Genomic DNA, 22,514 nt, shown 5'->3' with positions numbered 1-22,514 from the left:
TATACATTTTTATTATCTGCTATGTGCTGGTTTGTAGGTAATGACAGACTTGTGTTCCCGTAAGTTAATGAAAAATATTTGTTTGATAATTTTTCTTGTAATAACAGGGTTGAATGATTGACAAATGCAGTCATTGTAAATCCAGAACAGTTGTTCTGACTAACCCATTTTAGTTAACTTTACTTAATAATTTGTTAACCTTAAATGTAAAAATCTGTAATATTCACATGCCTTTGTTACTCAGAAAACCCAAGTTAATTTTACTCGATTGGTTTGAGTACCAGTTTGTCAAGCAAAATAGTTTTTGAAGCAGGGCAATTCTTAATATAATTTTCACTCATTTTACATGTAAAAAAATTTTTGTTCAGTTTACTTAATTCAATTGTGAACACTGGTTGCCTTAATTCAATTAAGCAAGCTTAACTTAACTGTATCAAGTATAATTTAAGTCTTATTTACTAACCTATTAAAAGTGTTCCTTATTTATTTTGAGCCTCATGTTGTTAACTAAGTTGTATTTGTGATCGGAGGAAAAGTGCACTCCCAGAATGCATTGCAGCATGAATAAATTAGATCTTTTTGGCTTTATTTGACTATTTTATTTGCTGTCTGGTGTCAGTATTAGCACAATAAAGACAGAAAATAAAATTGTTTTGTAATGGTCAGAGTCTTATTCATTTAAAATAATGTAATGGTTATCATTGTTTGCATGTTGAATGCTAATGTCTGTGTGACTCGTGCAAGGTTGATTGTTATATTGGCACAACTAGAGGGTGATGTTTGATGTTTCACAATATGGTGTTTATGATATAGGTGTTAGCAATATGATTTTAATAATTCAACATGGAATGTTGATTAGTTAGTTTTAGTGAGAAGTTAGTCAATCATTTAAAAGCAACCTATTCATTATTTCTCTTCCTTTGAAACCACAAATATTTCTTGTCTGCATCAGAGAATTATATAAATTAAGTTCCAAGTGCCCAACCAAAGGTAACACAAATCACAACGATAACAACACCATTTTAAGAAATTTATGAAGTCAGCTTATTTGATGTTCTCTCAAAATTTTCAGATGTATTGACAATTCAACATTCAAGATGACTATGGAAAATGAGCAAAGGCTTTACAAACTTGTATACTCAAACCAATCAAGTAATCTTAACTTGTTTTTTCTGAGCAACGAAGACATAGCATGTGAATAGTACAGATTACTAGATTTTTACAATTCAACAAATTGTTGCACATTAAGTAAAGACAACTAAAAAGGTTAGAACTGTGAGTAGAACAGATCATGAGATGATATTAATTTGCTTCATGATGTTACTTCGTTGTAAGGAATGTTATTTTGTAATAGAAATAAAATGCAGTAACAGGGTCGAATGCTAAATTGTTTTTTTGTTTTTAGAAAATAAAATCTGTTCAGTAAAAGTGTATATTAATGAATTCAGTGTCAAAATAATGTTTGTTGCAAGTGTTAGATTCCGTCATGAAGGTCAAGAGAAGGTTCAAGTTAAACAATAATTTAGTCTATAATAGTCATCACCAGAAAAACGCGATTACTGCCTCTAATACTTTTGAGAAAAAGTCACATGACATTCATTAACATGCATGGGACACCTAGTGTAGGCCTACTAACGGAAAGGCAAGCCCAGGCGTTTGTTTTCGTGGGGAGCATTTATCTGGCTGGGATCGGACTACAGGCGTTCATGTGAATTAAAATACTTTGTTTCCAATGATACGCTATATTCTTTGAGTTTTATCGTAAGTATGATTCATTTACACTGTAAATTTTACACATACCTTTACATATGCTACATTTTTATGATAATCATTTTATATATTTTAATCTGTACCTGTAGCAGTAAATATCTGCAGGTATCTGAAGGTAGGCCTCTATTGTTCGCCAGGTTATAGTTCTCTCAGGCTAAAATTGGTCGTCGCAGCGGAAATCAAGACAAAATAGCGCGATATCTTGCTTTATGAACACGGTAGCGGTGTGTGTTATAACTGAGCTGTTTATACAAAGGCAAGGCATACTGTCTAATTTAATAATCAGGCTCTAACAAAAGCTGGTTATAATAAAATTAAAGTTCTCCATTCAAGTCGCGCGCACTGACTAGTGTTTGCCGCCATCTTACGGACACCAACAGAGATTTTCCTGAAGATGTCCGTGTGTTAATTAGTTTACTCCGTTTACTCCTCATAGATTCAGCGTTTTTAAAATGCATTTAATCAACTGTTTTCATGAACTTGACTGTATGGTCTATAAAAAAAAAATCTAATTCATCGTTCAAAAGGCTCTTATATAGAGACAACTCTAGTTAACTCATAACAGGAACTTTCACATGTCTCTGTCCTCAACAATATTTAAGGTAAATCAAATTAGAAATAAATATGACAACAGAATGTCTAAAATAAAGCTCTTTAATTGTCAATTCATTATGCTTATGAAAAACTAGCCTAAAAACAAACAAATATATATTTTAATCAGTCATAGAAGCAGAATGAACAGTTTTAAAGTTACTTTCTACTTTAAATTATGTCAGTCTCTGCATTATTATTATTGTATAATGTGCTATGATATGATAAACAAAAATAAACATTTGACTAATGAGAACTCAAAATCCTGCAACCCTTTTCTTTAGTTTTCATGTCTTTATGACTGACATACAAAAGACTTGATACTTTTATCAAATCTCTTGATTAAAAACACAGAATATAAAAGTTTTATAAAATAGTTAAATAAGGATTTTACACTTGCTTTACAAACAACAGCTGTTAACTTAAACCATATGACATGCAAACGTAGCAAATTCCTTTTAATCACAAATTTCTGCCAGAATCATACTCAAGCTAAACTGCAAACCAACCACACAAGTGCTGTGTATCAATACACAGTTTTAAGGCAGGAATGGAAACTGTGAAAGTACAACATGCACATTAAATAAAAAGTCCATATTTACAGCAATAAAAAAAAAAGATCATCAGTCCTTATGTCTCTGTGGATGAAGCTGGGTTATTTCGGGCACAGTTATCATCTTGTCCACAGTCGCCATCGTCGCACTCACACTGCCGCTGTGTGCAAAAGATGTATTGATGTAAATCACTTAGCAAAGAAAAGGCATCATTTTAGAACAAAAACATGAGAAAACAATATCATTACATTTAAAAGATTAATGCAAATTGTGATGTTTGAGCGTAATACATTTTAGGAATATAACAAAACATTAATAATTATAAGATATAAAAGGAAAACTGAAAGTGAGAGTGCCATTCAAACCTTTATGATTGTGTTTTTGAGCATGTGCTCTGACAGCTCTGTGATCTGCTCCTTGGTCTGAGACTCCACAGCGGCCTCGTGTGGCAACTGTTATGGGTGAAACAACATTCATTCAACACATACACTGGAAATTTTGTCATAAGAATATCAATATAAATAATTTTTTTTTTTTTTTTTTGAGAGCAGTAACCTTAAAATAGTACTATGAATAGTTTATTTACACTACCAGTCAAAAGTTTGGAAACATTACTATTTTTAATGTTTTTGAACGAAGTCTCTTATACTCATTAAGGCTGCATTTATATTATAATAAATACTGAAAAAAACAACAATATTGTGAAATATTACAACTTAAAATTATGGTTTTTCTATTTTAATATACTTTAAAATATAATTTATTTCTGTGATGCATCATTACTTCAGTCTTCAGGGTCACATGATCCTTCAGAAATCATTGTAATATACTGATTTATTATAAATGTTGGAAACAGTTGTGCTGCTTAATATTATTTTATAACCTGTGATACATTTTCAGGATTCTTTGATGAATAAAATGTAAAAAAATATCAGCATTTATTTAAAATAGAAATATTTTGTAACAATATATATAACCGTTCAAAAGTGTGGGGTCAGTAATTTTTTTTCTCAAAGAAATTAATACTTTTAAATTAGCACAGATGTGTTGAATTGATAAAAAAGTGATAGTAAAGATTTATATTGTTAGAAAAGATTTACACTTTGAATAAATGCTGTCCTTTTTAATCTTTATTCATCAATGAATACTGGAAAAAAGTATCACAGGTCCCAAAAAAAATATCTGTTTTCAACATTGATAATAACTGAGTATCAAATCAGCATGTTAGAATAATTTCTGAAGGATCATGTGACACTGAAGACTGGAGTAAAGATGCTGAAAATTCAGCTTTGCATCACAGAAATAAATTATATTTTAAAGTATATTAAAATAGAAAACCATAATTTTAGATTGTAATAATATTTCACAATATTATGTTTTTTTTCTGTATTTATTCTGAAATAAATGCAGCCTTAATGGGCATAAGAGGCTTCATTCAAAAACATTAAAAACAGTAATGTTTCCAAACTTTTGACCGGTAGTGTATATATTTAAAAAAAAAATCATATTTATTATAATTATTTTTATTACAATTATTTTATTTATAATTTTATAACAGATTGTAAGAAAATCTTATGTATAATTATTTCAATAACTATATTGGAAAGTGTACCAGGACGTGGGGGGCTCTGAAGAGGTAGCTGAAGGGGTAGTTTAAGAGGTTGAGGCAGGTGGTGGAGTATATATCCGCATAGCGCAGTAACTGACTGGCAAAGAGGGTTTTTGTGGAACCACAGCGTAAAAGACTGCCCATTTTCCCATAGCACAGATCCATGCCGTATGTCACCATCTGTAAAGCATATCGGGGGGAAAAAAACGATAACATTTTGATAAACGCATAACACATTTTTTTACATGAAGAAAATCCACAAAACAGGTTAAATGTGAAAACATTAAGCTAAATTATGTGTGGCAAACCTACTGCAATGAGTCTGAGATCTCACCTTTATCCTGCTCTGAATTGCACTAATATCCAGACACTCTTGACTTCCACTGTCCAAATGCCTGATGGGATAAAATGAGAGGTCAGCTGAAAAGTTCATTCAGTATCATTCAGTGTTAACCCTCTGGTGCACTTTGGTTCACTTTCGAACAAAAAAAAATGATGTATTTTAAATTTAAAATTTCAGGTTTTATTTTTTAAAATGTTTTACTTCATCAGAATGGTACAATTTTGGGTTACTCCTTTAAAAAGTGACTAATTGCATTAGTTACTTTTTATGGAAAAGTAATGCGTTATGTCAACTATGCATTTCTTTTTGTCATCTGGGCAGGGCTTGCTTGTTTGTTTTTAATAACAAAGAAAAAACAAATAAGCCTCAGGCTGAAGGAAATGCAAATTCACGCCTGTACAGTAGAAGGCGCAGCTCAAACAAACCTTTCAGCTGTGCTGCCATTCTGGGTTGTTGAATAGGATGCAGGAGAAGAATGTTCATCAATCTTACTTAAAAACAACAACATAAAAAAGAAACACATATTTGATGTTTATCTAGTCATTTTTGCTTATTATTATGGTTGAATTGGATCGTCAGAGGTCAGCAGCAAAGACACGGCACACATAATGCCTTTGCACTTACTCCTGATTTCTCTCAACATGAGGACAGGAGAGCTGTTAGTCAATAAATGGGAAAATGTGTCACTTTACTAGTTACTTGAAAAAAGTAATCTGATTACATAGCTGGCATCACTTGTAATGTGTCACCGCTAACACTTGAATGGTATGAGCTTAAACATGCAAGAATGAACCTCACTGGTTCTCACACATCAAGCAAGCATGCTTGAGCTTCCGTTTACCACGACTGGTGTGTGCGTTGATGAATTTATATATGTGAATAAAAGCCTAAATTTAACCTGTTCATCATAGAAAGCGTGTCTCGTCCGAAAATTTGGATTAAACCACTCAATTCATATGGATTCATTTTACGATCTCTGTATGAACGTTTTGAAGCGTCAAAGTGGTGGTTGCATAGACTGTCAATAGAGGGACAGAAATCTCTCAGATTTCATTAAAATATCTTCCTTTGAGTTTCAAAGATGAACGAAAGTCAAGACATGAGGGCAAGTAATTAATTACAGAATTTTCATTTTTGGGTGAAATAACCCTTGAAGGGTACATAACAATAATTGAAAAAAAAAAAAAAAAATGTATAGATAAATTAATTGTATTGTAAATAAAACTGTGGAAACAAATGGAGAGTAATTATTGCATAAATATTACCTCAAAATATTAAATAAAAAATATTACTGAATAAAACATTACATTGATTTTACTGAGAAAAAAAACAAAACAAACAAACATATAAGGGGTTCTGCCTACTTTTGAACCCTAAATGAGGAGCTCCAGATTAATGTTTGTTTGTGTGGATTTCAGGTTTTGCTGTCTCTAAGTACCCCAAAAAATGTCCCTTGCAATTTAAAAAAAAAAAAAAAAAAATCTATTTATGCAATAAAAGCCTAAATATAATATAATTAATGATTAACCTAATTAATTTCAACTAACAACAATAGATTTTAGCATACACAGAAATGCAAGTATGTGGAGTACTGTACTGCCATCTATCCATCATGTCTAGTATTGCATTCTGGCAGAGAAAAATCCATACTTACTGATATAACTCTGCAAGGAAGATATCAAGATGTCTTAACTCCTCAAACATACCTATAGAGAAGTATTTTTAAGAGGATATTATATTCTTTATGCTTCAAATCCATTCTTTATCAAATAAAAATGAAAAGGTGTTATTTACTGCTTTTGTCTGTCCACACATGTAACTCCTTCACAAGCTCGGGAACCACCAGGAAAGTCTTCCAGCCCTGACGTTTCTTTGACTTGAGAATATCTCCAAAGATGTGATCCCCCACATAGAGGATGTCTTTGCCCCTAACATCCAGCAAATCACAGACAATATCAGAAGATCCTAAGAAAGGGGTTGAACAAGAATAACTGACATAAGGAAAAGGAGTGCCTTCATGCAAGCCTAGCAAACAGATCATGTAAATACTCCTCTGGTATTACCTCCAGAATACACTGTCCCATGCTGGAGGTCCCCAGTGTATGTACCAATACGCAGCTTACCGGTGTCCTACATCAGGGGAATGATGAGAAGTTTAGTATAATCCAAGCTCAAACATGATGGTTCCTGATATTTCATTAAAGACAAATGCAAACACAAACACAAGTGACTAAATGTTAATAAAACTATACAGTGTACAATGTTATTTATTTACTGCCATTCAAATGTTTGGGGTCTGTAAGAATTTTGTAACGTTTTTGAAAGAAGTCTCTTATTTATTTGATTTAAAATACAGTAAAAATGGTGAAATTATGATTACAATTTTGAATATGAATATATTTTAAAAAGTTATTTATTCCTGTGAGTCAAAGCTGAATTTTGGAGCATCATTACTCCAGTCTTCAGTGTCACATGATCCTTCAGAAATCATTTGCTGCTCAAGAAAAAAATTCTTTAAAATGATCAATGTTGATATTTTTGCGGAAACTATGATACATTTTTTAAGAACATCTTTAGATGATTTTAATTTAGATGTTATAATTATTCCATATAATATTTATGACAAATGTGCAAAGCTATATTGGAAAATGTACTATACAGTAAGAATCATCTTGTCTTGGACATAAATTTGTTAAAATCATCATATATAAAGGTAAATCCCACCATAATGGTACGCACATTAGGTTACACTTTACATTAAGGTGTCCTTGTTACAATGTAAATATATATTAAAGTACTAAGTATAACATTAATTAACATGTTAGGGTTTGGTTTAGGGTTAGTTTCATGTAATTATGGATAATTTATAGTTATTACTATAGTAATTACATGTAACAAGGCCACTCAAAAATAAAGTGTTACGACATTATTTTGTTACTGAGGACATTTTCAATTCACTACAAAGAAAAAAATGAAGGGGGGGGGGGGGTGGGGGTATGGAAATGTTCTTTCTTTGTGTTTGTATTTGTTCACAGTTTTCTTCTGGTTTTGGAGTAAAATAGGAGCTAGACATTCTCATTCTTGACAGGCTTAGGATTCACCCATATTCTCAATGTTATTAAATAATTGGGCATAACAACTAACTTTTACATCAAAAGTGATCAAAAACTCATTATATTTGCCTAAATAAATGGTTAATTTACAAGAGAGTAAAGCTTTTTATTTCTATATGTATAGTAGCAGTGCACACCGCACCAGGCGTGAGGAACCCACCGTGTCGACTTGTCGTAATACTGTCCCTCCTGCGAAGAACAAGGGCTTCTTAGTGTCCACCACCACCAGGTCAAAGTAGGAGCGCCAGGGTTTCTTGGGGCTCTAGAAAACATGAATCATTTCAGGATTTTAATATCTTTATGTGTGCAATCAAGATTAGTCACAAACAATATATTTAGAGTAAATGATACTAAGTAGTAGTTTTTGTGTCAGTCAGAGAATAGTCATGCTGCTCACCTTTAAGCCAGCAGGGGACTCCAGTAAGTACTTCATAATAGCCTAATTTGAGAAAAGATATAATACAGTGTGATTAAAATCCAATTATGAATTTTAATGATAGAGTGCAATGATATGCAGCCTGTCCGTGGCAGTTTAAATAATTTCTAGGGAGCTGGCGCTCTCCTTACCTCAGTGTAATTGAAGTTGCTGTTGGTGGCCAGGAACACTTTGGCGACCTCTTTGATGCGGCTCAGTAACACAGGAAGACGAGGCTAAACAAAATCATATGAATGATGGTGAGTCTTTTGGCACATACAAATCTATAACATAATCTATAATGATGTAGCATACAAAATGAGAAAAAAAATATTGTAATAATTATTACTTACATCTTTAATCACATACTTCTCCAAGTTCTTCAGTGTTCGTTCCTTCAGAGTGCCCTGAAGAACAAAAATAATGACTATATATATATATATATATATATATATATATATATATATATATATATATATATATATATATATATATATATATATATACTGCCCTCCAAAAGTTTGGAAACACCCCTGGCAAAGTGTGGTTTTGGAAGGTATTAGCATAAATCCTTATCATTTTTTAGTGCAAATACATTAAAGTAACTTGACATTATCATTGAAGACTAGCAATAATAATATTCATTTTGATTACATAATAATATCAATAAATACATGTCAGAGTCAGACATGCCCCTTTGCCAGCTGTGATGCCTGGTTACTGGTTTAACCTTGGCCCAAGTTTGTAAAAGATGTTTGGGTCAGCACACCTTAATAGCTTCAACAAATGATTGCCAATTAAGTTTAGAATACAATGAACCAATCAGAACCCAGTTTAAGTCAGATAGCTGCTAATGGTGGATATTCTAAGGAATCAAAAATGTAAGTTTTTTCTATGTATAAACTGTTTATGTAATATGTTTTCGTAGTTTGTGTTGTCCCTTATCAGTGCAAAATTATCACAAATTAAAAAGGATTCATGCCAATATTGTCTAAAACCCCACTTTTGGAGGGCAGTGTATATACACACACAAACACATTAGGGCTGTAACAATATCAGATTGTTCACTACAAGATTGTAATGAACCAATAGTATTCACGATAACGATATATTGCGATACCTATAGAAAACTTGAAAAAATTAAAAATAAATAAATAATGCTATCAGTCAAATTCATGTTTTCTTTTTTGGAAGAATCACACCATTGCATACAAAAGGAACAATTACATTCAATGGCAACCAGTTTGAACACATTTTTGCATCACCCTAATTTGAGTAAAACTGAAAATTTTGTTCTCCAAGTTATATTATTAACCTTACTTTCAAGTTAAACAGATGTTATTTTAGTGTTCATTGAGATATTGTTTAAAATGTTTCTTTTCAAAGGGGGTGTACTCATTTACTCTGAGCACTGTGTATTATCCTTGAAAATACCTGAGATGGTTTGAAGAACACAGATAAACACATACTGTTGCAATGTGTTAATCTTAACTTTCTGTGCTAGGACACCCTTTGACGTCAACTATGAATGAAACGTAAATTACATTTAGCATTCTACAATGCTCACATTACCCTTTTTTGGGTAAATGTAGAAGAAAAAAAAGATATTTGAAGTGAGCACACGATAATCCATAAGATTTTATCAGAATGAACACACTTTTGGACTAAATGCCCCAAGGGATGTAAATATAATAAAATATAGAAAAGCATAAGCAGGTAACAGATTTCCCGTTGCAATTTACTCTCTGTACAGGGGTCAAATCTACAAGATAAGATTGCTCCCTTATGGCTCACTGTTGATCGATAAGTCCTGCAGACTGGGGTGATGAACGAGTCATTTTGTAGAATCCAAAAAACTTGATGAGCTAACTTTCTTGGTGTACAGGTATAGAGTGTCTCGTCTATCACATCCAACGACATGCTTATTTGCAGCAGTAGCAAGGTGTCTGCTTGTGTTTTATGACAGTTTTTTTATGACAGGTGTTAACCAGCTTTAAGGCGCAATATCGCCACCTACTGTACGTTGGGATGTCCACCAGATACTGGCGCAGGAATATTTATGTCATATTTTCATGTGTACTGTTCATTTTTAAATATTACGGTTATCACCAATATTGCGACACCCCTAATAAACACAATGATAATATTTCCTTTTTTAAATAACACAATTTTTGTTCTGAAATATATATATATATATAGAGAGAGAGAGAGAGGGGAAATTATTATATTGTAGTCTTGAAGTAATTTCTTTCTTTCTAACTATATATTCCATTCATTTGAGGATAAGAATGAAAGTAAAATCATTCAATTAAGGCCTGTTCTCACCAAGAACAATAACTATAAAGATAAACTATGATGATAACCATATAAGCATTCACACTCATAAATGATAACATTCTGTTTATTAGAAGCACACCTGTCACCTGATGCATTCTGGTTGACTGTCAATGATTTTACTGTTCATCAATTGAGAAACATTCTTCTAAAAGTACTGTTAATGTTGTAGTGTGGAATTCTATTCTCAAAGAATTAGAATGATTCTTAAAACTTTACAAACTTCATAGTTGTAGTTATCATCCTTGGCTTGATCGGATCTACACAAAAATGTAAGTGAAAATGGTCAAGTTTACCGTATCGTGAAGGTGATCCATGGCGTCCCTCACGTCCTGAAACATGCTTCTGTGTGACATGAACAAGTCACCGTGTTTGAACCCTTTCAGCGCACTAAATGAGAGAGGAACAGTAAGAAATCTGTTGGGTATCTTTTAAAGTGCCCCCATTATGCCATTTTAAATGTACCTAATTTAGTTTTGAAGGTCTCTTACAACAGGTTTACATCCATCCAAGCACTTGTGATACAAACAGTAACAATGGCGTCGGTTTTACCGTATCAATTTGAGCATGAGTCCTCATCCTTTGGAAGTGAATGTGAACTGGATTTACTTTCACAGCACAGAAATCAGCAGTTGTGTCCAAAATCGCATACTATATAGTAGATCCTACATTTGGTTTGAATCTTACTTCGTGACAGTTAAAAAAAAGTATATCCTAAATAATATGAATGTGTCTATGAATGAAATTTGGACATACTACATCCGCCATGTTGTTATTGTCATGTGACCTACAGCGTCTTTTCTTTCATTTGATAAACTCCATTAATCCTGCAACTTTGATCTTTGAAACTTTGCAGACCTTTTATATTCAGAAACAGCTCAATTACACGCTGCATGAAAGGAAAAACTCGGAAAATCATAATACGGGCACTTTAAGTTTCCATTTTGGTATATACTCAACAGGGATGGCAAGTTTTTTAGTAAGATGTTTTTTTATATATATATTTTTTTTTTATATTTTTGGGTTTTAAGGGCTTTGCTATACAGTTGCCAAGGTATTCAAAGTGGTTGCTAGGGTGTTCTGGGTGTTAATGACTGCCATGTGAACAGTCTGAAAATGATAATGGTTTGAAAACTCTAGCCTTAAGCATAAGCAAAAGTAATAGTGATGCTTGCCTTGGCAAATACTATAAATTATAAATATCATTCTCATGACTAAGAGACAGTGAAGCTGTAAAAGAGCCATAACTGTTGCAGTTAAGAATGATTCACTCACTTTTTGTATCTGGAGGTTCTGGTGAAGAAGTCAACCAGGCATGCATAAAGATATGTCTCTGAGAACAGGAGAGGGACAAATCACGTAAACAGAATCGATTATCCTTTCGCTCGACCATTTAAATGTGTCAGTGTTATAATACCTGAAAGGTTGAAGAGAGTGTTGAGGACGTAAAAGCGGTCAGTGTCGTCCCTCTGGATGAACTTGTTTGGATAATACTCATCAACCTGATCACTGCAAACAGACACATATCTTAATGAGAATACTAGCAGACAAATAAGCTTCCTGACAAACCATGTATTACAAAAGCATCAGAAATACATTCACATATCGGAAAGCTTGCGACGAAACAATAACAGTCTGTCACTGATCTGTCCAGCTAATGTGTCACAGCAGCCAGTGTTGAGAGACCGCTAACTCTGTTCTTAAACAACTGATCCCTGCTAAATAAAACCATTCCCAAAATACCCCATGTCTGATGAAACACCCTTTATCATGCGTGAGGATACTCACATGCTCTGTTTTTCTAGAAGTTTGTGAATAACAAAAACGATTTTCCATCCTGATGCTGCCACTGTTCTCAAATCTTTTCAGAGATGAACATGTAATTCTGGTGGCATGTTGTAAAAGGAGAGGTACAAACCAGAAGTCAATGAGCTAGTTATGCCTATTCTAAACCTCAAACTCTTTCATCTATCTAAAAAAAAGCTGTACCAGGAAACCAACAACCTCATTAACAAGATTCATACACCACTCTTCTATGCCAGGTGTTGGATATAAATATACTACTAAAATTAGTTCATTACTTCATCTGTGTCTCAGAGTGGTTGGGTCCCAAACTAGACATTTTCCAAAAAATGGAACTAAACCCTTTCTTTTTTTTTTTTTTTCAAAAACTTCTTAACCCTGTTGTTCATCCACCTTAGGAGGTCAAACTAATTTTTTTATGACAAAAATATTTTATTATACACTAAAAAAAATGCTGGGTTGTTTCAACTCATGTTTGGTTCAAATATGGACAAACCCAACTGCTTAGTTTAAAAATTAAACCAATGGTTGGGTTTGTCCATATTTGACCCAAACATGGGTTGAAACAACCCAGCATTTAGTAGCTGAGTAAATTTTTTTAATGTTTTTGAAAGAAACCACCGAGGCTGTATTTATTTGTCCGAAATACAGTAAAAAATGTAATATTGTGAAATATTATTACTAAGTTTTATATTGTAATATGTTTTAAAATGTAATTTATTCCTGTGATGTCCAAGCTGAACTTTCAGCATCATTACTCCAGTCTTCAGTGTCACATGATCCTTCAGAAATCATTCTAATATGCTGATTTGTTGCTCAAGAAACATTTATGATTATTATTATCAATGTGGAAAACAGGTGATAGATTTTTTAGGATTCTTTGATGAATAGAAAGTTCAAAAGAACAGCATTTATTTGGAACCAAAACCTTTTGTAACATTATAAATGTCTTTACTGTCACTTTTGATCAATTTAATGCTTCCTTGCAGAATAAAAGCACTAATTTCTATCCTAAACAATCTTACTGACCCCAAATTTTTGAATGGTAGTATACAGATAGATAGATAGATAGATAGATAGATAGATAGATAGATAGATAGATAGATAGATAGATAGATAGATAGATAGATAGATAGATAGATAGATAGATAGATAGATAGATAGATAGATAGATAGATAGATAGATAGATAGATAGATAGATAGATAGATAGATAGATAGATAGATAGATAAACAGACAGACTGGATTTGCTGAGTTAGACATATTTTGTTGATCATGGAACAACATTCTGGTCCAAAAATTTTGTCGTAACCATATCCCTACCCCAAACCTAACCCTACCCAAAAGTTATCCCTAAAATCAGAGGGAAATTATGCTGAATAACACTGATGTAGAAGCACCTTAACCTGGTTGTAAGCCTAAACTTGACATAAACTGTAAACCTACAAAATGAAGATGTTAAGTTTAGGCTAACTATTGCTATATTCATTTTTTGTGAAGCCCCTTCCCTGCTAATGTGTATTTCCTTTCATTGTTAAACACAAAATTGCCTTGCTCTGCTGTGCTAGTCTCTCTACAAAGATCCTTGTACTTCTTTATCTCTTTTTATCAGCTCTCAACCCCGTCGTTCCTTCACATTCGGTTTATTGGTTTTCAACCTGCCTCCCTTGAATGTTTTGTCCCACGCAGCATTCTACTTTGTTGGAATCTTCTGTTGTCAGAGAAAGGTTGAGGGGGCATTTGCGAGCAAACTCTCACTCAATACACCATTGACTCGCGCCACAATGAATCATCTCACTCACCCTCTCAGGTACTCAAAGCCGTGAGTGCACACCAGGATGTTTCCATTGGAGTCTATTTTCAACAGGTTACCGTACATAGTATCGTACACCAGGCCTCTGGAGAGGAAAGGAGAAAGAGAGGGAATGTTTGAAAGAACAAGAGTCTGGGAGCATTCAGACAAGTGAATAATTTATAGCAAATTATGGCCCTCTTAGGAGTTAAAACAAGTTCATTCATATGTATATTTCCCCCAGCAGTGTCACTGAGCAGAGAGTTACACTGTCTGCATTTGGTATTCAGAGCATTTTAAAAATGACCTCAAGCTACCTTGCTTTTATGAGACCCTTGAGACTGGTGTAACGCAGGACATTTCTATTTGTGTGGTTACCCACAAAGTCTCGCATGAATGGTTTATAATATACAGAGCCCCGGACATGACATGCAAGAAAAGAAATGTAATTGTGCGCACAATTTACTAATTCGTTCCTTCGATTTACTAGCTAGTGCGCACAATTTAATATTCCGCTCCTTCGATTTAGAAATCATGGGCATGATTTATAAATCAAGGGAACAAAATAGTAAATTGTGCGCACGATTTAGTAAATCGAAGGAACGAATTAGTAAATCGTGCATATGATTACATTTTTTTTTCTTGCGTGTCATGTGCGGGGCTCGGTAATAATGACTACAAACATTCAGAATGAAAATTAAGTGTACTCAATCTTATATTAGTAAGATCAATTTTATTTTTTATCATTTTTATTATAAATTGACTTTTATTCTGCATGGAAGTCATTAAATTGATCCAAAGTGACAGTAAAGCTTAATAAAACATTTTGTATAAATCTTAATGAAACAAGGACCATTTCGTTTATGTTATTCGTATTCAAACATTAAAAAAAAAAAAAGAAAATATGTTTAAATTTATTAATACGAATCACATAAACTAAATGGTCAATTTCCTATTAAGATTTTTACAAAAAGTTTTATTAAGCTCTTTTTTTTTTTTTTTTTTTTACCAATTAAAAATTCTTAATCATAATATGAATAATATGTAAGGAATAATTGACTCCAGGCTGTTGAATTCTTAGAAAATAATGCACACCCAAAGTGGAAATGCGGCCATGACGCGAAGCGGTTACACCCTGGGTGTGCATTATTGTCTAAGAATTCAACGACACAGAGTCAATTATTCTGCTTATACTACAGTTACCACACCTCAAGACACTGTTTAGATATGGCTGTTGAATGCTCGAATGTGATTGGTTGACAAAAGGCATGCAATTATATTAAGGGAAAGGCACGGCTAAAGTAGTTCTAGTAGGTCTTGACCATATTGCAGTTCCATATCACTTTGCCAAATGTTATTTCAAAAGGTCCTTACATCCTACAACCGCAAAAAAAAAAAAAAAAAAAAAACCCACAACGACACCGACCAAGCAAATAAATATAGTAAATAATAGGATGAAAACAACAAATTATTGTCATGATTTTTGCCACAAAATACGTTTTAGTGTGTCCTGAAAGCGCATACTCTATCTCTTTCAAACGTACACACGTCACGTACTGTATAGTACGGACACACACTCGCACAGAAACGTTTTGTCAGCGCTGCTCTGATGAATTTATCAGTAAAATAGTTTAGCAACTTAAAAGCTACATGACATTTCTCACCAGCGAGGTAATAACTCTGTGGTTCTTGAGGCAGATAAATGTAAAGTCTCGCTATTAGTAGAGAAATTAGTCCCACACACGAGTGTTTTAAGGACAAAAACCAGACAAATGTCTTGAAATACTACATCGGAATAGTGTCTTGAGGTGTGGTTACCGTAGTATAAGCAGAATAATTGACTCTGTGTCGTTGAATTCTTAGACAATAATGCACACCCGGGGTGTAACCGCTTCGCATCATGGCCGCGTTACAACCTCGGGTGTGCATTATTTTCTAAGAATTCAATGACATGGAGTCAGTCATTCCTTACTTAAAAATCCATGTATTCATAGTCTTCTATCTAAATGTAATGACTTTCACCACATCTGAACAAATTTATATCACAAATCCCTCTTATCAGTCCCTCCCTTTCAACTAATGCCTATTTTTCAAAATCCAGTCAATTCTTGATTGAAATTACTGAATTTGGAAGTTATGAATGGCCTTTCACATCGACTTGAAAGCAAATTAACATAAATCAGTACAAATATTGAAACTGTACACTGCAAAAAATGATTTTCTTCCACAGTATTTTTGTCTTGTAATCCTTTACAAATATCTAAAAATTCTTAAGTCAAGATACATTTACTTAAAAGGTTTAAAAATAAATAAAATGTATCAAAACTGGAAATTGTTTTTAAAGGGTAAACAATTTTATTTTGCTTAGAATTTTTTTTAAGCGTAAAGTCAAAACAACAAAAACACAGAAAACAACACCTGTTATCTGTTGTCATTTTGTCATTGTAAATCCATACAAATATGGCAGAATGTACTGCATTAATTTGACAGAACATATTTTTTAGAGGTGCTTTACCTGTACTTAAAATAAAATTAAATTATAAAATTACTGGATAAGATAATATCCTGGTAATTTTTATATATTATATATATATATATATATATATATATATATATATATATATATATATATATATATATATATATATATATATATATATATATATACAGTGTTTGATTTAAGGAAGTTTAAGGAAATATTTTTTTTGCAGTAAAGATTCCACTGACCTACGTTTGGAAATTTCATTTCTTCTATACTGTTACATTTCTATTTTCCCACTACATTCCCATCAAAACCAATGAAATCAATGGATCAAACATAAACTCTAGTGGCCTTAACCAGAATTGGATATTAAGAAGATGATGTACATGTAAACACAGTCAATGTTTTGCTTGCACCGCCACACACAGAAACCCTCAAAAGCCTTTCCCATGAGCTCAGTGACCCAATATAGCCTAATCCAGACCCATTAATGGGGCAACGCTTACCGTGTGGGGAAGGTGGGGTCGTATGAATAGCCCAGCAGCTCATGTGGATATCCGATTGACACCAGCCTGTCCCTGAGCAGCTCAAAGCCCAGACTCTCATACTCTGGAGACTTATACACTGTTGAAAATAAGAGAGTTGATGTGAAAGAAGCACTTCACACATAGTCTGACAACTTGTCCCAAAGGCACTATAAAAACACTCACCTGCCAGAGTGTAATCCATGTCAAAGCCATAGCACTTGATGTTTTCAAGTGTCAAACTCCGGTTCACAAACACCCTGAAGGGAAAGACAGGAGGTTATTTATTTGATTGGTAGGTCCTTTCTTACAGTTATCAATTTGCCACATACTTTCATCCACAGAAGACTTACACTGCATTAAAGAAGACCTGTTATGCCCTTCTTGTTTTGTTTTAAAGGGTCTACTAGAATAGCTTTTCATGCTTGAATGTTCAAAAAACAAAACAAACAAAAAAAAAAAAAAAAACACATACACATACACATTATTTTTCACATATTTAACATTGTTGCAGCACCTCTCTTCCCAGTCTGTCAGTAACGCTCTATTTATTTCCTATCTCTATGAGAAGCCCCTCCTTCTGAAAAGCTCAATGTGCTCTGATTGGTCGGCTGGACCAGTGTGTTGTGATTGATCAACCGCTTTGGGAAATGTCACTCCCCTTACTATAACGGTGAGTTTCAACACACTAACTCAACCAGACCTCGTCCCTTTATTTTGCACATGCACTGGATGGGAATTATTTAAATTAGGGATATTTTGACATGTTTGTTCCCGAAAGAAAACTCAAGACTACAATCGAGGCGTTTCAGGAGTTCAGGAACAGCACTTACTAATATAGAGAATAGCTCCCTTTGGAGAGACTTTGTGCTTTTTAACTTTGCAGAAGTTTTTCAAGCTCAAACAGCAAAATGACACTTTTAAGTGTAGTTTTACAGTGTTGATTGTAACTTCTGAACTTTGTAGCATAGACACTTATGAACTCAAACAAATCAACATTGACTCCAGCTGAATTGAACTTATTTCATAACTGATGAACACAGTTATTGAACTGAACTGAATCAACACTGAACTGAGCTGAATAATGACAACATTGTTTTTTTAGAGCTGCTTTACAGCAGAACTGATTTTGTTTTATATTTTATGAAGTTTGCATCACTGATCGTTTATTACTGTGAAACTGCTTTAAAACAGTCTAGCGCTATAGAAATATAGATAACCTGACTAGACTTTAGTGCCATGCTCTATCAGCTGAGCAACAAGAACACAATATACAGCCAAAATGTGGTCATTTACATAGTGTTTGTATTCAAGCATACACAGTGCTTATCACACTGTCCTATATATCAAGTCAGCACAGTTTAGGTCTGTTCTTATCAGGTCCCTGGCATATGACATCAGTCCAGCTGGTATGAGGTAACTGCCGTTCAAAAGACGTAAAGACGTAGGGTGAAGGAACAGCCAACTGGCACTCTTTCTTCTTGGCAATTTTTTTAAAAATATAAACCAGTCACGTTTTTATATTTATGATGGAGAGTATACTGACTGAGCAATCTCAGTCTCAGATAGTTACTATAAAATGTGAATTTCTTGAAACTGCATAAAAACCCATGTTAGACCAACAATTCCCCCAAATTTTGCTCCAGACAGTTGTCTAAACAAAGAATTTCAAATTGAACAATGCTGCTGAAATGTTAAAGGTTTGTGATTTCTCAGCATGCATTGCAGCCGGAATAAATTATATGGTTACTATTAAATGACTATTGTTTCACTGTTTGCTGACCATCTTTTTTTGGTTGTTGTTTTGTCATTATTGTTAGTTATTTGTTGTGATGTTAAGGCAATTTATACATGTTGATTGTCTGTTCTTGAGGTTTGTGTGTCAAGTGTTGAGGTCTATGTAAAACCTTCTAAAACTATATCCCAGATGCCTTAGTTTTACAAGATGATTGTGCTTTCAGAAGCAAAGATAGCATTGTTCACTTTCCATGTACTTTAAAACAATACATATAAATCAAATATATATTGCAAAAGATGTCTTTTTCAACAAATTTGTATATACACATATGTGAGATGTGTGTAAGTCTATACATATATACATATATATATATATATATATATATATATATATATATATATATATATATATATATATATATATATATATACATCAAGATCTCAGAGTTAAACTGTGTCAGAAGAATTTTTGGTCCCAAATTTTTTATCAATTTTACTGGTAGTCCACTGTATGAAGAATTTTTGGGTATAATATGTCACAGATTAATTTATTTTGCTATCCTCACTTACATAAATGAACTATAGTGTCCTGCACCCACTAGTAAAAACTATATCAAAAATATCTGATTAATTTTGGTTTGTCTGTGTGTGTGTGTGTGTGTGTATGTGTGTGTGTATATATTATATATATATATATATATATATATATATATATATATATATATATATATAAAATCAAGTAACCTGGTTGCCTTAAAATTTTGAGTTCATTGAAACTAAAATAAATGAGCTAATACAATGAAGGAGAAACTCAAAATATTTTGGACAACATTAATGAATATTAAAAATAAGAAAAAAGTTAAATATAAATCATGTCACAATATTTTTTTTACCGTGGAGAGAAGCTAAAATTGTGCATGCATCAGGTTGCGTTGAATTTTTAAGTTCTCGCAACAGTTATTATTTTTTTCTTTACAGTGAGTATAATTGTCTCATTGACTCACTCAGGCTGAATTGAAGACATAAAACAGGTTGTGATAGTTATATATTTGCAATGTCATATGCAACCTTTTTTTGTCATAGTTGACAACAACATGATTGGTTTGGAACAACATGCAAAGAATTTTAATTTCTGGGTGAACTGTTCCTTCAAGTCTATGTCTCAAGTTCTGATGATAAAAAAAACACAGGTAATTATCTAAAATAGATGAGTGAATTGTCATCTGTGACTAACTATTCAAACTATTCAGCGAGTAAAGAAACAATCAGTCTTTATCTTTGAATAGATAAGAATATGTATCCAGGACCAACTAACTGAATTAATAAATAAACCAATTATTGAATAAATTAATGAATGTAGGCTATAAATAAATAAATATAACACTTTATGTCCTTGTTACACGTTACATGTACTTAGCAGTCCATTACGCATAGTATTATTAGCTATTACTCAGAACTTAATTGTGTAATTACACTGTAACGAGGACACCTTAAAATGAAGTGTAGCCAAATAAACAAAATAAAGCAAAACAAACCAAAAATCTAAACTGAGAAATTGTTTTACAGTTTCGTCCCAGTAAGATGTACTAATTTGATATGACTGTTTTTAGTTACATTTAGTTTATATATTACCTGTAGCATTGGCTCAGGTATAAGCCTATGTGTATGATGCTTTAAGTAAATCGACGAGAGGCAAGAAACAAAGCCTGTCAGTGGATTTATCATCACCTTATTGTTATCAAATTAAAAAAAAATGTCCCATGACAACTCTAAGAATAATACTGATTAAAGAAAACTGCTAAGAATTACTGCAACGACGACAGAAAATTGTAGTGTAGTATAATATATATATTGTAGTGGTATAACAACATCATTTAAATAAAAGCACAAACACATAAACTGAAAATATAAATAAATAACAGCATACTAAGACCCATGTTTCTCAAGAACATGTAAGCTGTTTAAAGGCTGGTATTTTCACCTGTATGACTGTGTAAATGTACCTGTTCTTACCTGTGATGGATTTCTTTTTTGGCGTTGCGCAGCTCCATCGCTAGCGTTCGGTCTGTCTGCTCGCTCGCGCTCCACGAATCACTAGCCTACTCTATCACCAGCAGTCAGAACTGGCACGGTATCCTTTTTGCGCTTTAAATTGTACCACGATGTTGACATCATCAGTGTGAATATACCTTGGGTTTGGCTTGTAAACAGGAACCCTGTGTACGTAGTTTGGGCGTATGTGGGGTGCACGCGAACATTTGTGAAGTTTGAAATCGGTCGCTGTCGACAGGCTACAGTGCGCAGCTCGAGCACGTAGATTGTGTTATCAGACAGGCACACGCACTCGCCTCAGAACGCAAAGGTCCCGTTCAGCGCCCAAACACTTGACAATCGACACTGCGCCACCGAGCTGACTACATTCCTGATCATTTACAATTAACCGCGCATCAATATTTCATTTAGCGCAGTGTGCCTCCCTTCATTCACATTCGCGACGAGAGCGCGCCGGGGCAAGTTGTCACAGTGGCTGTAACTAACTACACTCGGTAACTGAAAGACAATCTTGTCACGTGTTTCAAATGTTACTTTATTAATAATAGTAATTAAATTTCAAACTCCGTCAATATATACAAATTAAAAACTGTATTTCATTCTTCTGTGGAACATAAAAGAAGATATTTTGAAAGAATGTCTTTTTTGGGTGCCCATATACCTTCCTTAGCCTACATCATGCTGCAATATGACATCTACATAATAGAGAAAAATCCAAATCTCAGGAATATTTTGAATGAGCTTTTATTTTTATATTTTTAGTTATCATTTTAATTTTGGTTAGATAATTTTGTAATGTGCCTGTAGCCAATTTTATTAGTTTATATTATATATATATATATATATATATATATATATATATATATATATATTATTTAGCTTAATTTATTTTTATTTCAGTTTATTTTAGTACTTGTGTATTTAGTTGCTTAGACAACATTTCTAATTTTCTAAGTTTTTACCTAATATTTGCATTTTATTTTAGTTCAGCCTTACTTCAGTTAACGAAAACAAGTGTTGATTCAAGTGTTTTTTGTTGTTGTTGTTTTTTCAGATTAATGTCCATAAAGGAGGTTAATTGTAACCACCTCTTTGGTTACCAACATTCTTTAAATTAAATTTTTATTGATTTTCCTTATATATAACATACCAGTTCAAACAATAAATAAAACATACAAATCGGAGAAAAAAAAAAGAAAAAAACTAATGAAAAAACACCAACACCACGTAAACATCTGTGTGATTTCCATTCAATTAAGCTAACAATTTTTTTCATATGACACATTCTCAATCATATATTCAATCCATATTAAAGTGTAGGACATTGAATGGTTACCTTCAATGTCCTAGTGAAGTATATACCTTTAACCCACATTTTAAACATTTGTTTTTGAG

At 33.0% G+C, this 22,514-nt stretch overlaps 1 protein-coding gene across 1 annotated transcript; it reads right to left on the bottom strand.

Moving 5' to 3' along the window:
• Positions 1-1,290: 1,290 nt before the first annotated feature.
• On the bottom strand, positions 1,291-21,223 carry nt5c2l1 (5'-nucleotidase, cytosolic II, like 1). The gene is made up of 19 exons (XM_067398107.1): positions 21,081-21,223; positions 17,517-17,590; positions 17,313-17,430; positions 14,335-14,430; positions 12,147-12,238; positions 12,005-12,062; positions 11,026-11,119; positions 8,749-8,802; positions 8,548-8,631; positions 8,378-8,419; positions 8,141-8,242; positions 6,931-6,997; positions 6,662-6,832; positions 6,522-6,573; positions 5,293-5,358; positions 4,859-4,919; positions 4,528-4,704; positions 3,281-3,367; positions 1,291-3,075 (listed from the first exon to the last, which is right to left on the bottom strand). Exons 1-19 carry the CDS (start codon positions 21,116-21,118, stop codon positions 2,992-2,994), a joined length of 1,617 nt encoding a protein of 538 aa, XP_067254208.1. The 5' UTR covers positions 21,119-21,223; the 3' UTR covers positions 1,291-2,991.
• Between the last annotated feature and the right edge of the window lie 1,291 nt (positions 21,224-22,514).

The sequence above is a fragment of the Chanodichthys erythropterus genome, chromosome 10 (genome assembly GCF_024489055.1).
Source record: "Chanodichthys erythropterus isolate Z2021 chromosome 10, ASM2448905v1, whole genome shotgun sequence".
Taxonomy (NCBI): domain Eukaryota; kingdom Metazoa; phylum Chordata; class Actinopteri; order Cypriniformes; family Xenocyprididae; genus Chanodichthys; species Chanodichthys erythropterus.
Note: the sequence above shows the minus strand (reverse complement) of the source record. Positions and strands in the feature narration are given on the sequence as shown.